This window comes from Mobula birostris, chromosome 8 (genome assembly GCF_030028105.1).
Source record: "Mobula birostris isolate sMobBir1 chromosome 8, sMobBir1.hap1, whole genome shotgun sequence".
In the NCBI taxonomy this organism is placed as follows: Eukaryota; Metazoa; Chordata; class Chondrichthyes; order Myliobatiformes; family Myliobatidae; genus Mobula; species Mobula birostris.
Window position 1 is genome coordinate 106,938,315 of NC_092377.1, and position 12,891 is coordinate 106,951,205.

Below are 12,891 nucleotides of genomic sequence, written 5' to 3' on the forward strand. Positions count from 1 at the left end.
GACTGAGATATGAAGAAAGATTGACGAGGCTGAGACGTTATTCATCGGAGTCTGGGAGGATGAGGGATGATATTATAGAGGTGTATAAAATCATGAGGGGCACAGATGAGACGAATGCACACAGTCCTTTTCCTAGGGTTGGACAATCATGAACTAGGGGACACAGCTTTAGGGTGAGAGCAGGAAGATTTAGAAGGAACTCAAAAGGAGGAAACAGTTGAGACAGGTACTTTAACAATGTTTAAAAGGCTACAGTTGAATGGATAAATTGATACAGGGATGTGGGCAAGCCGAATTAGTTTTGACAGGAAAGTTAGTTGGCATGGACCATTGGAACCAAAAGGCCTGCTTCCATGTTGTTTGATTCTACAATGCACAAGTGCAGGTGCTACCAGTCGCTAATCACACCTCACTAGATATTGTTGTACTGCAGATCATGTGATGAAGGTATTCCCACAGGTTCCTGATAAAAATGTTCCACATTATCACTCAGATATCAAAACAGTAAGTCTAGGTGGTATACAACTTTACCAGAGGTTGCAAAGCCACAAGGTTGTTTTCAATAGAATGCACATCTGATCTAATTCTTTAATGTCTAATGTCATTTCCAGCACACAAGTGTAAAATAGAATCTGGATCTGATGCTGTATAAAAAAAAAACGATACAACAAAGAACACAATGATTTTAAAAACTGTATAAATACATAAGATAGCTTACATATGTTCACAGATTGATTATACATCTGTAAAGTGACACAAGGTACAGGAGTGTCTGTACATAAGGTGGCTGACAAGAAATGATAAAGTAGTGGTGGTGGGGTTGATCAGCCTTACTGATTGGGGAAAGTAACTGTTTTTGAATCTTGTGGTCCTGGTGTGGAGTATTAACTAGCAATACTGTTTAGACCAAGATGATAAGAGTTATTAGATGGCGCTTAAATGATCTGATAACATTAAAGTTTGTGGTACTTTAATATGCGTGCTAAACTCTACTTGTCTTCTGGTGCTCAGATATAGTGTATAAACACCCATTCTTTTTATATACCAATGACTGATTGCTTTTCCTGCCTTTGCTAGTGATCAATCATTTTAATGCTTGGACTATTGGGTGGTCCTTCAAAACTGACGCAAAACCTCCCCATAGTACATTTCTAGCTCTGAACTGGCAAATAAAATATAATTTGACATTGCTTAAGTTTTGTATCCGAACACCATTGATGAGAATGCAAAGAGATATGCCCTGAGGAGCTGATGGGCCAAATTGTGGTAGGCAGCTACAGTTTTATCCACACACAGGCCATTAGAAAATCTGTATTCGCACATAAAATCTGAAATACTTATTTGAGCACAGGGGCACAGTATTTCTCCCTCCCAAATGATGAGCAGATATCCATAGACACCTCAACAGCCCACCCCCCAGTGTGAATGGATGCACGATTTGTATATTCAGCACACAATTATTAAAACTAACCAGATGTTCAGCTTTTATGATATTAAATGAGGCAGAACGTGCCTGAAGTAGGTCCCCCCCACCCCCCAATATCTTCTCCATTCTGCTCCCTAGAGGCTTCTTAGTCCTGTAAATGAAATATAGATGAAACAAATCCTCACCTGTCGTAGTACTCAGAGCCTTCTTCCAGGCCCGGTAATGTCCCAGTCAGCAGTCCCTGAAGCCCTGGCTTCAGAGTTTTGCCCAGAGGCAGGAAGTAGACTTCGTACAAGCTCAGAAGCACAGGTTTGACAGACATAGCCGCATTGCCAAGAAGAGGGAAAAGACCAGAACTGAGGAGAAAGTAAAATAGTTTCCAAATAAATCATTACCTGCTTTTCTCCTAAATGGCCTAACCCTGCAACTTTAGCTATGTTTTAGTTACTGCTTGGTTTCATCACCATAGCTAGAAAGGAGGGCTTGGTTTACTTCCTTGTGCAGAGCATTACAACCAAGTGTCCAGCTGGTGCTGTAGATACACTAACTGGTGCAGGGATTCCTCACTGAACAAATCTAGCAAATTACACGAAGCACATGATATTGGTGGCATTCTCGTGCTGCACTTACTGTCGCCTCAGTAGGTGATGAATCAAGATTTCTGGTGCCTGGGCTTTTAACCCACCTATGCTGATCTCTGAACACCCATCCATACCAATCCCACCTTCCAGTACCTGCCCTGTAGCCTTCTAAATCTATGCAATTAACAATTCTGTGTAAAAAAAACACTGCCCCACACAACTCCCTTGAACTTACCTCCCACCAACTAGCTTAAGTGCATGTCCTCTAACATTAGACATTTTGACCCTAGTGAAAAAGATACTATCTATCTGCTTGGTCTTCTTAAAAGCTGCCAGTGACCCCTCTTCAACCACTCTCCCAAGCAGTGTGAACTAGCTATTCAGCACTCTCTTAGTAAAAAAAAAATCACTCTCATATCCCCACTGAATCTCTTCCCCATCACCCAAATGCCTTCCTGTTTTGACTACCTCTTCTTTAATAGAAACAAGATCTTGAGGACGCCTACAGAAGAACATCCACAGCTCATTAGGAAAACAGTGTTAGATATTGAACAAGCTCATTTGCAGCAATCTTTTAGTCAAATTACTTTTCAATACTTTGGACGTTACAGTGGCTTGTTGTCTGCCGCATACGGTTCTTGCTTTCAAACAGGCAACTCATTTAGTTAAAAACTAATTAACCTTTGCCCACCTGTACAAGAAAAGATCTTTGGCCAGCCTTTTGGAGCCAATGATCTTAAAAATAATCTCGTAGGTTTCCAGAGCTTTTCTGTGAACACCACTGGGCAGTGCTGGGTGAAGACACTGGGCCAGGCGCTTGCCAATTGTTAGCTTCTTTGGCACCACTTGGTACTTGGCGTTGTTCTGTAAAACCTGCACATAAATAAATCAGTGATCAGCCACTAGGTACTCCATTCTGAGAAAACAATCCAGACAGTTCAAAACTAGCTCCATCTACAACTAAGCACAACTAGTATTGCATGAACATTGGCTTCTCTAACGCTAATGATCCACCTCCTCTTCATACACCATCCGTTATTTATTATTATTATTAATTTTTTTTCTCTCTCTCTCTCCTTTTTCTCCCCGTCCCTCTCACTATACTCCTTGCCCATCGTCTGGGCTTCGCCCCTCCCCCTTTCTTTCTTTCCCTTTTGCCAATCACCTGTCCAGCTCTTGGCTCCATCCCTCCCCCTCTTGACTTCTCCTATCATTTTGGATCTCCCCCTCCCCCTCCAACTTTCAAATCTCTTACTAGCTCTTCCTTAAGTTAGTCCTGACAAAGGAGCTCGGCCTGAAACGTCAACTGTACCTCTTCCTAGAGATGCTGCCTGGCCTGCTGCATTCCACCAGCATTTTTTCTGTGTGTTACAACTAGCATTAATGTGACCTCAGCTTACTAGCCCTGTACACCTGCATTGGTGAAGAAACCATATTCTTCAAAAAATATCTGTGTAATTCTCTCTTGAATAAGTGGTTCTTTGAGGCATTTCCTAGCATGAGTTAAATTTATATTACAATAGCAGTGAGTCCTGGAATTCAATAGGAATACGCTTATTTTTCTTAAACGCCTGGAGGTTATAAGTTTTACTCCCTGAAATTCCTTTAATACACCTTGTAGAAATGTTCAGTGTGCTTAAAAATTAAACTAAAAGCTGTACACAGTGCTCAGGACTGCATCTGAGCCCAAAGAATCCTTTGATTGCTAATCAAGAGGTTCAGGGCCGATTAAAGGCCCATACTTCTATTTGGTACTTACGACATGAGTTTATGGAATAAAATGGCATAAAACCATCAGTCCATGATACATAGGAGCAGAATTAGACAACTTGGCCTATCAAGTATGCTCCACCATCTGATTATGCTGATGTAATCTCATTCTCCTGCCTTCTCCAAGTAACTTTGAAGGCTAATGGTTCTTGATTAATTAGTAAGGGCGTCAACTTTACATACACCCAGTGACTTTGCCTCCACAGCCCTCTGTGGCAATAAATTCCACAGATTCACCACCCTCTGGCTAAAGAAAATCATGACAGAATACATTCCTCGGTGTAACAGAAATAAACGCAACTGGAAAGAGCAACATTTTCTGTAGATAATGCATTAATGTAGATGAAACTCAGCATTTTCAGTTGCACGAAACGTACAGGCAGAAAACCTCTTTGTTTACAAGCCTTTACATCCTGAACTTCACTGAGGACTCAAAAGGCAACCAGAGCTCTCTGAATCTTGCTACTTAAGTCACATCAGCACTTTAAGAAGGGACTGGATCCATTACACATCAGCTGAAAGCAATCGTCGTATAATTCTGATATTGACTTGGGGACAGCAGTGAAGCCAACGAGTGGTATTTATTTATTTCATTTTCCCAGAGGTCACGTTGAATATTACAGGTGATATCTTTATTTCTTAATACCAGGGGTGATTGATAAGTTTGTGGCCTAACGTACAAGGAGTCAATTTTCGAAAACCTAGCACATTTACTTTTCAACATAGTCCCCTCCTACATTTACACACTTAGTCCAGCGGTCGTGGAGCATACGAATCTTGGACCTCCAGAAAGTGCCCACAGCAGGGGTGATTGATAAATTTGTGGCCTAAGGTAGAAGGATATGAGTTATACAGCTCTCGTTACATGCACGTGCAGTTCAACTCTTTGAGTGAAAATGCAGAAAGTTTGAAGTTTCTCCTCATGTCCTTCTACTTTAGGCCACAAACTTATCAATCACCTCTGTTGTGGACCACTTTGTGGAGGTCCAAGACGCCGACTTCTACAAAGAATGGATCCGTATGCTCCATGACCGCTGGACTAAGTGTGTAAGTGTAGGAAAAATAAATGTGCTAGGTTTTCTAAAATTGACTCCTTCTACCTTAGGCCACGAACTTATCAATCACCCCTCGTAAGTTTCTTTAAGATTGCAATGCAGAAATTTTAGTGTTAAGTGGTCTAGCCTTATACATTAAGTTGTTAATAGCTTTCTGGATAGAGAACAATCAGCAATAGCTGTAGATCATTTAATAGCTATTTCATCTCTCAGTTATCAGGGTATGGATTGACTAGGCTAAAACTAAGGTGCAATATCAAAGTACTGCATTGCTGAAGGTCAGATGAGACACAGTCATAGAGTTATAGGACATGGAAGCAGATCTTTCATCCATGCCAACCAAGTGCCTTTCTAAACCAGTTCCATTTACCTCATACTGTCTAACCTCTCCTATCCAAGTACCTGACCAAATATCCAAAGTTAAATTGCGATCTGTCTGTTCCCAGGTGTGGCACTATTTTGAAAAAGAGTTGAGGCCAATATTTGTCTTTCAATTTACTTTCCTGAGACAGATAACTGGTCATTATTAGACTGCAGTCTGTGGGAACTTACTGTACCCAAACTGGCTGTGACATTTCTCATATTACAAAAGCGCCTAAGTTTTAAAGATGCTACATTGCCTATAGCTTGGCACCATCAAACAGATTGTGGAAGATCAAATATAAATGCAGGTCTTTTCCCTTTCATCACCTGTCACTCACCAAATCATTTAATGAAAGTCAAAGATACTATAGAGTTGCATCTTGATGCCCAGGTTTGCCATCAAAATATTGAGTGGAAAAACGTAACATTTTTAAATAAGTTCCAGTTTTGAAATTCAACAGTAAATACTTCTGAAAATACAGTTCCTTAAAGAAAATCCCATTGCGGTACAATGGTACCAATGTAACACTAATTGAACCAGAAGGATAATATCCTCTACTCTTCTTTCTTGTAGCACCACCTGAGAAAACAGGTAGTGTCTTCATTCAACAACTCTTCTGAAACTGAGTGAAGCACCATCTTGCTTCTGTACTGGATTGTCAGCCTGTATCTAGTGGTGTTCCACAGGGATCCATACTGGGACCTCTGCTGTGCGTGACGTACTATATATAAATGACTTGGGTGTAAATATGGATGGGCGAGTTAGTAACTCACAGGAGATACAAGGTGTGGTGTTGTCGATAGTGGAGAAGATTGAAAAGGATCTAGTGCTTTCCCAGCATATATGATGAACTAACTCTGCTCAGGCTTCAAGCAGGGTACAGGTAACATAATAATCAACGTTTCGCTAACGAACTCTGTCATCTTCTTCAGGGATGGTGAACTAACCAATCAGGAAAGACGGAATACAGGGGTGTAAATATCGCCAGACTAGACATGTCCTGGCATCATCCTTGCAGAAGATGGCAGAGTTTGTCATCAAAATATTGTTTATAATCGATACCTGTTCCCAGCTTGAAGTCCAAGAAGAGTTTATTAGTACAGAAGATTGCTACAAGATACACTGGATACACTGTAGATGTAGATGTGGATGTGGGCAAAGAAATGGCAGATAGAGCTTAATCCTGGCAAGTGTGACTTGTTGCACTTTGGGAGATTAAATGGAACAGGAAAGTACACAGTCAACAGTTGTTAAAATGTACATTCCCTTTACATTTAATGACTTAACAATGTTGAGGGTCCTGCCATTAACTTTCAGTCCAGATGCAGGATTTCCAACTGGAACATCAACAATTCCTTTCCTCACACAGATGCTGCTCAACCCACTGAGTTCCTCCAGCATCTGCTGTCCTCTGTGTCTCCTTAACAGCATTATGAACAGAGGGATCCTGGGGGGGCAGGTGGGGTTCAAGTTCTTGGCTACTGGAACATGGCCACACAAGCTGACAGGGTTTTAAAGGAGGTGTGTGGTGTGCTTGCCTTTATTAGTCAAGGCATTGAGTTCAAGAGTCAGGAAGTTATGTTGCAGGTTATAAAACTCCGGTTAAAATGCACCTGGAGTATTGCATTCAATTCTAGTCTCCTCATTATAGGCAAGACATGGAGGCTTTGGAGAGGGTGCAGAAGAGGATAACCAGGATGCTGCTTTAATTAGAGGGCAAGAAGAAGTTGAACTAACATGGGCTGTTTTCTCTGGAACAGCGGAGGCCAAGGGCAAGAAGAAGTTGAACTGACATGGGCTGTTTTCTCTGGAACGGCGGAGGCCGAGGGAGACCTGATAGATCAGGTGGTATCTTTTTCCTGAGGTTGAAATGTCTAATACCAGAGGGCATGAATTTAAGGTGAGTGGGGCAAGTTCAAAGGAGGTGTGCAAATTTTCTTTCACCAGAAAGTGGTGGGTACCTGGAATCCAACACTGGGGAGGTGGTGGAAGCAGACACAATAGAGGCTCTCAGATGAATATGCAGAGAATGGAGGGATATGGAGCACATGCAGGCTGAAGGAACTAGATGGCATTATCTTAATTAGTTCAGCTCAACATCTTGGGCCAAAGGGCCTGTTCTATGTTCTTTCTATGGATTAGGACCCTGTTCAATAATTTCCCAAGACAAACTACAACTTTGTAAAATATGAAGCATACTAATCCTCCCAAATGAACTCAATTGTTATACTTTCACAGTTTAACTACCAGCTCCTGGATAGAGAACAGATCTACAGAAAACAGAGCTGTGAAACAAACACATGATTTGACCAAATCTCTTATTAAAATGCTGATGCAACATAAGTAGCTGAATTCAGAAAGCATTTCCATAAATAAAAATATTGAAGAACATGAAACACAAATGACTCACAGTTCCAGATTACATAACATATCAGGTTTAATATGTGGTAGAAAAATCCAGAACATTCTATGTCTAGGTGATTCAATGTACATCTGAATCCATTTTCAAACTTTCAGTTCTTGCACTTACCTTGTTAAGTTTACCCAGAGAAGATATTAGATCTGCCCATTCACTGGAATACTCAAAGCTTTTCAATGCTTTATCCACTGCTGCTACATAGTTTCTGTATTTAGAGTCGCCCAGTAGCTCCAGTTCCTCCGTGTTCATCCTTAACTATACACCTGATGTCCCACTCCAAATTCATCAACGATCATTTACCTGGAATATTTAGGGTTTTGAATTCTCAAATAACAAATAAAAGGAGAATTGTATTTTCTTAAATACAGCAAGAAAACTTATTTTAATACAACATGATGTAATTGCATGATTCGTGCATGGTAGGCAATTCCAGTCTGGGCACAACAATACAAATAGTTCTCTAGAGGCTTGTGTTCTTACATAAGTCATTTCAAGTCGCTCTTGAATTGAATTTTTAAAAATCATTTTCAGACTTCATATCATTGACATTGTATACACCTTCCATTAAATCTAAAGGACTAAAAGTTACGTAACCCTTCTTAATCCTTTCCTTCACCTCAGATACCCATCATGTCTTCCTGGTGCCTCTCCTCCTCCTCTTTCTCCCATGGTTTATTCTCCTCTATCAGATTCCTTCTTCTTCAGCTCTTCACCTCTTCCACTATCACCTGCCAGCTTCTCACTTCACCTCCACTCCCCCACACACCAACCTTTCCCTTCACCTGCCCTCACCTATCACCTGCCAGCTTGAACTTTTGCTTTCCCCTCCCCCACCTTCCTATTCTGGCTTCTTTCCTCCTGACGAATGGTTTCGGTCCAAAGCATTGACTGTTTATTCCTCTCCATTGATGATGCCTGACCTGCTGAGTTCCTCCAGCATTTGTGTGTGTTCCTGTAACATGGCCTCGAAAAGAAATATTTAATTTCTCGCAACTCTGTCTTATAAAATCAAATGGAGATTGTGAGATGGTTCAAGCAGATAATCAGATGGAATGGCTGGACAACCGATTGGGGCAGACTAGGCAGGCAAATGACAATAGTAAACATTAAGCTTTAAATATTATGATTTTATATAGTATCATTTACAAATTTAGACATCCCAAAGCACTTTAAAGCCAAAAAAAATTAAGTTTTAGTGTCATCACTTTAGAATTGAAGTACATAAGTAACAACTCTCACAAACAAGGAGTAGCTTGAAACTTACAACTGATGCAATACCCTATAAGTGAAAAGTATTCAACAGGTCAGGCAGCATCTGTGGAGAGAGAAACAAGAGTTAAGGTTTCGGGCCAATGCCCTTTCGACCAAATACGTCCCCTTTCTCTACAGCATGCTACAGACACTAGGATCAATCAGAACAACTGGGATTGTTTTCTTTGAAGATAAGAATGAATATACAAAATCATGAGGAGATTGGACATGGGGATGATTCCCAAGAGTTATGCAGCAAGCAAACAGGTCCTTTGGGCTAACTTGTCCATGCCGACCAATGTACCAAGCTATGCAAATCTCATTTTACCAGTGTTGGGCCCATTTCCCGCGAAACCTTCCATATCCATGTACCTATCCAAATCTCTTCTAAACATTGTAATTGCATCTGCCTCTCCCACTTAATCTGGCAGCTCATTTCATAAACCCACTACCCTCTGTTTGAAAACCTTGCCCCTCAGACACTTTTTAAACCTTTCCCCTCTCATCTTAAACCAGGGGTTCCCAACAGACCCCTATCATTAACCGAGAGGTCCATGGACCCCAAGTTGGGAACCCCTGCCTTAAACACATGCTGTCTAATTTTAAACACCTGCATACCATGAGAACCAAACCCTGACTATCTTCCCTATCTATACCAAACATAATGTTATACATCATTCTCATGTCACCTTGCAGCCTCCTTCACTCTAGGGAAAACAGTCCCAACCTATCCAACCTCTCATTACTCAAGATCTGTGTGAATCTTTTCTACACCCTTTGAATGGGTGACACAGAAAACTAACACACAAGATGCTGCCTTCTGATTTCCAGGAATGAATTGTTACACTATCTAGTCAATCTTGCTCACCAGAGTCACAAACAATCTGCTGAAGGAGTTGAGCAGGTCGAGCTGCATCCGTGGGAGGACAGGAACTGTTAATGTTTTGGGTCACAAACCCTGCATCAGGATATGTAGTTCTAGTCTCCATGGTCACCAAAGAATGCAACTGGCAACTGAGGCCATCTAAGCCTCTGCTGTAATCTGAAACTCCACATAAAATGCTATTGGATTAGAAACAACTTAAAGAGACTCACCCAGAATCAGAAACTGACACCAAGCCCAACCGCTAGCTCGAATGGAATGCAGAAGTGAAAAAGAAGAAGTGCTTAAAACCAAAAGGTACAACAACTGAACTGTAGTGAAACACTGTCAGGACAGGAATGTTGGAGGGTATGCACTTTGGTAGAGGGATCAAGGACTAGAGATCACAAGTATACAATGAAAGGGGAATTGACAGTGACATGAAGAAAACTATTTTTTGAAATCTGGATTGCACTACCTGAAGATGTAGATGGTGGAGGCAAGTTCCACTGTCTCCTTTAAGAAAAAAAGTACAAAGCAAAGTTTATTATCAGAGTATATACATGTCACCACATACAACCCTGAGGTTCTTTTTCCTGCGGGCATGCTCAGCAGATCTATAGAATAGTAACTGTAAACAGGATCAATGAAAGGCCAACCAGAGTGCTGAAGAGAACAAACTGTGCAAATCCAAATACAAATAAATAGCAATAAATAACAAGAACATGAATTAACAAGATAACAAAGTAAGACCATTGGTTGCGGGAACATCTCAATGGATGGGCAGCTGAGTGTAATTATCCACTATTGTTCAGGGGTTTGATAGATAAACACATGTTGGGGAAAAATTATTAAGATGACAGGTAGAGGGCCAGAGCATGGAATGAGAGTTGTGGTAAAGGTTTCCATCCACGTTAGTGTTAGGAGTGCTGCCTGATGACTGCAATGTTCAGTTCGACTTACCATTCCTGAGCTGTGAATATTGTGTGTGTGATGCAGTCTGTGCCACAATGCAGCAAAATCTGGATAATGTTCAGGCATGAGCTAACTGAGCAAGGGAAAGGCTCACCACCTGTTCTTGACATTCACTAGTATTACCAATGCTTGAAGACAGTACTCCCATGTTTTCACATGTGCCTAGTTCAGTTAGTTTTTCTGGTCGATAATAATGACACATATGTAGCGTGGTTCTCAGAGAAAGGTAGCATCACAGAGGACAACAGCACAAAATAGGCCTTTCAGCCTATCTAGTCTATGCCAAAGTGTAATTTTGCCTCGTCCCATCGACCCAACAAAGCACCCCAAACCCCAGACCATGAACTTATCCAAACCACTTAAATGTGCATCCACCAGTTCCAATGACAGCTCATTCCACAGCCGACTACCCTCTGAGTGAAAAAGGTCTATATCAGATTCCCCTTAAATATTTCACCTTTCACACTTAACATGACCTCTAGTTGTAGTTTAACCCAACCTTACTGAAAAAAACCCTGTATTTACTCTATCTATAACCCTCGTAATTTTGTGTACCTCTATCAAATCTGCCTTCGTTCTCTAAAATTCCAGGGAATAAAGCCCTAATGTATTCAAAATTTCCCTACAGTCAGGTCCTCAAGACCCGGCAACATCCTTGTAATTTTTTTCTGCGCTCTTTCATTCTTATTGATATCTATCTTGTGCATATGTGACCAGAACTGCACACAATACTCCAAATTTGGTCTCACCAACATCTTATACAACTTGGACATAACAACCCAACTCCTGTACTCAATGTCGGAGGCAGAACGCTCTGTTCTCAGTAAGGGCCTCACGTTTGTCCCCCTTCGCCCACACCTCAGCGAGTTCCGTGTTCGCCATGATGCGGAACTTTTCTTCCGCCGTCTCCGTCTCCGAGCCTACTTCTTCGGCAAGGACTCTTCCACCACCACCGATGACCCCTTCTGCCGTCTTCAACCCTCCTCGTCTTCATGGACACCCCGCTCTGGTCTTCTGCTTGCTCTGGATCTCTTTATCGCTAATTGCCGACGGGACATCAACCGTCTCGACTTCACCGCACCTTGTCCCCATTCCAACCTCACTCCTTCCGAACGCTCTGCTCTCCACTCCCTCCGCACTAATCCTAACCTTATTATTAAACCCGCCGATGAGGGGGGTGCTGTTGTAGTCTGGCGTACTGACCTCTACCTTGCCGAGGCACAGCAACAACTTGCGGATACCTCCTCTTATTTACCCCTCGATCGTGACCCCACTAAGGAGCACCAGGCCATTGTCTCCCACACCATCACCGACTTTATCCGCTCAGGGGATCTCCCAACCACTGCTACCAACCTTATAGTTCCCCTACCTCGCACTTCCCGTTTCTACCTCCTACCAAAGATCCACAAACCTGCCTGTCCTGGCCGACCTATTGTCTCAGCTTGATCCTGCCCCACCAAACTCATCTCTGCATACCTCGACACTGTTTTATCCCCCCTTGTTCAATCCCTTCCGACCTATGTTCATGACACTTCTCACACTCTTAAACTTTTCGATGATTTTAAGTTCCCTGGCCCCCACCGCTTTATTTTCACCATGGATGTCCAGTCCTTATACACTTCCATCCCCCATCAGGAAGGTCTTAAAGCTCTACGCTTCTTTTTGGATTCCAGACCTAATCAGTTCCCCTCTACCAAAACTCCGCTCCGTCTAGCGGAATTAGTCCCTACTCTTAATAATTTCTCCTTTGGCTCCTCCCACTTCCTCCAAACTAAAGGTGTAGCTATGGGCACCCGTATGGGTCCTAGCTATGCCTGCCTTTTTGTTGGGTTTGTGGAACAATCTATGTTCCGTGCCTATTCTGGTATCTGTCCCCCACTTTTCCTTCGCTACATCGATGACTGCATTGGCGCTGCTTCCTGCACGCATGCAGAACTCGTTGACTTTATTAACTTTGCCTCCAACTTTCACCCTGCCCTCAAGTTTACCTGGTCCATTTCCGACACCTCCCTCCCCTTTCTAGATCTTTCTGTCTCTGTCTCTGGAGACAGCTTATCCACTGATGTCTACTATAAGCCTACTGACTCTCACAGCTACCTGGACTATTCCCCTTCTCACCCTGTCTCTTGCAAAAACGCCATCCCCTTCTCGCAATTCCTCCGTCTCCGCCGCATCTGCTCTCAGGATG

At 42.2% G+C, this 12,891-nt stretch overlaps 1 protein-coding gene across 8 annotated transcripts in view; it reads right to left on the minus strand.

The window, feature by feature from the left end:
- Window positions 1–12,891, minus strand: part of dop1a (DOP1 leucine zipper like protein A) — a 222,843-nt gene that overhangs the window by 173,347 nt on the left and 36,605 nt on the right. For 5 of the 8 annotated variants that reach the window (XM_072265897.1, XM_072265903.1, XM_072265902.1 and 2 more), the window contains exons 2-4: window positions 7,727–7,915; window positions 2,699–2,880; window positions 1,612–1,782 (exon numbers count right to left, since the gene is read on the minus strand). In XM_072265897.1, coding sequence (XP_072121998.1) covers window positions 1,612–1,782; window positions 2,699–2,880; window positions 7,727–7,864 — 491 coding nt within the window. In that variant the 5' untranslated portion in view covers window positions 7,865–7,915. Of the gene's footprint in view, window positions 1–1,611; window positions 1,783–2,698; window positions 2,881–7,726; window positions 7,916–8,879; window positions 8,931–9,734; window positions 9,753–10,206; window positions 10,227–12,891 lie in introns of those variants that run through there. The other 3 variants (XM_072265896.1, XM_072265899.1, XM_072265900.1) reach the window with 3 other exon arrangements.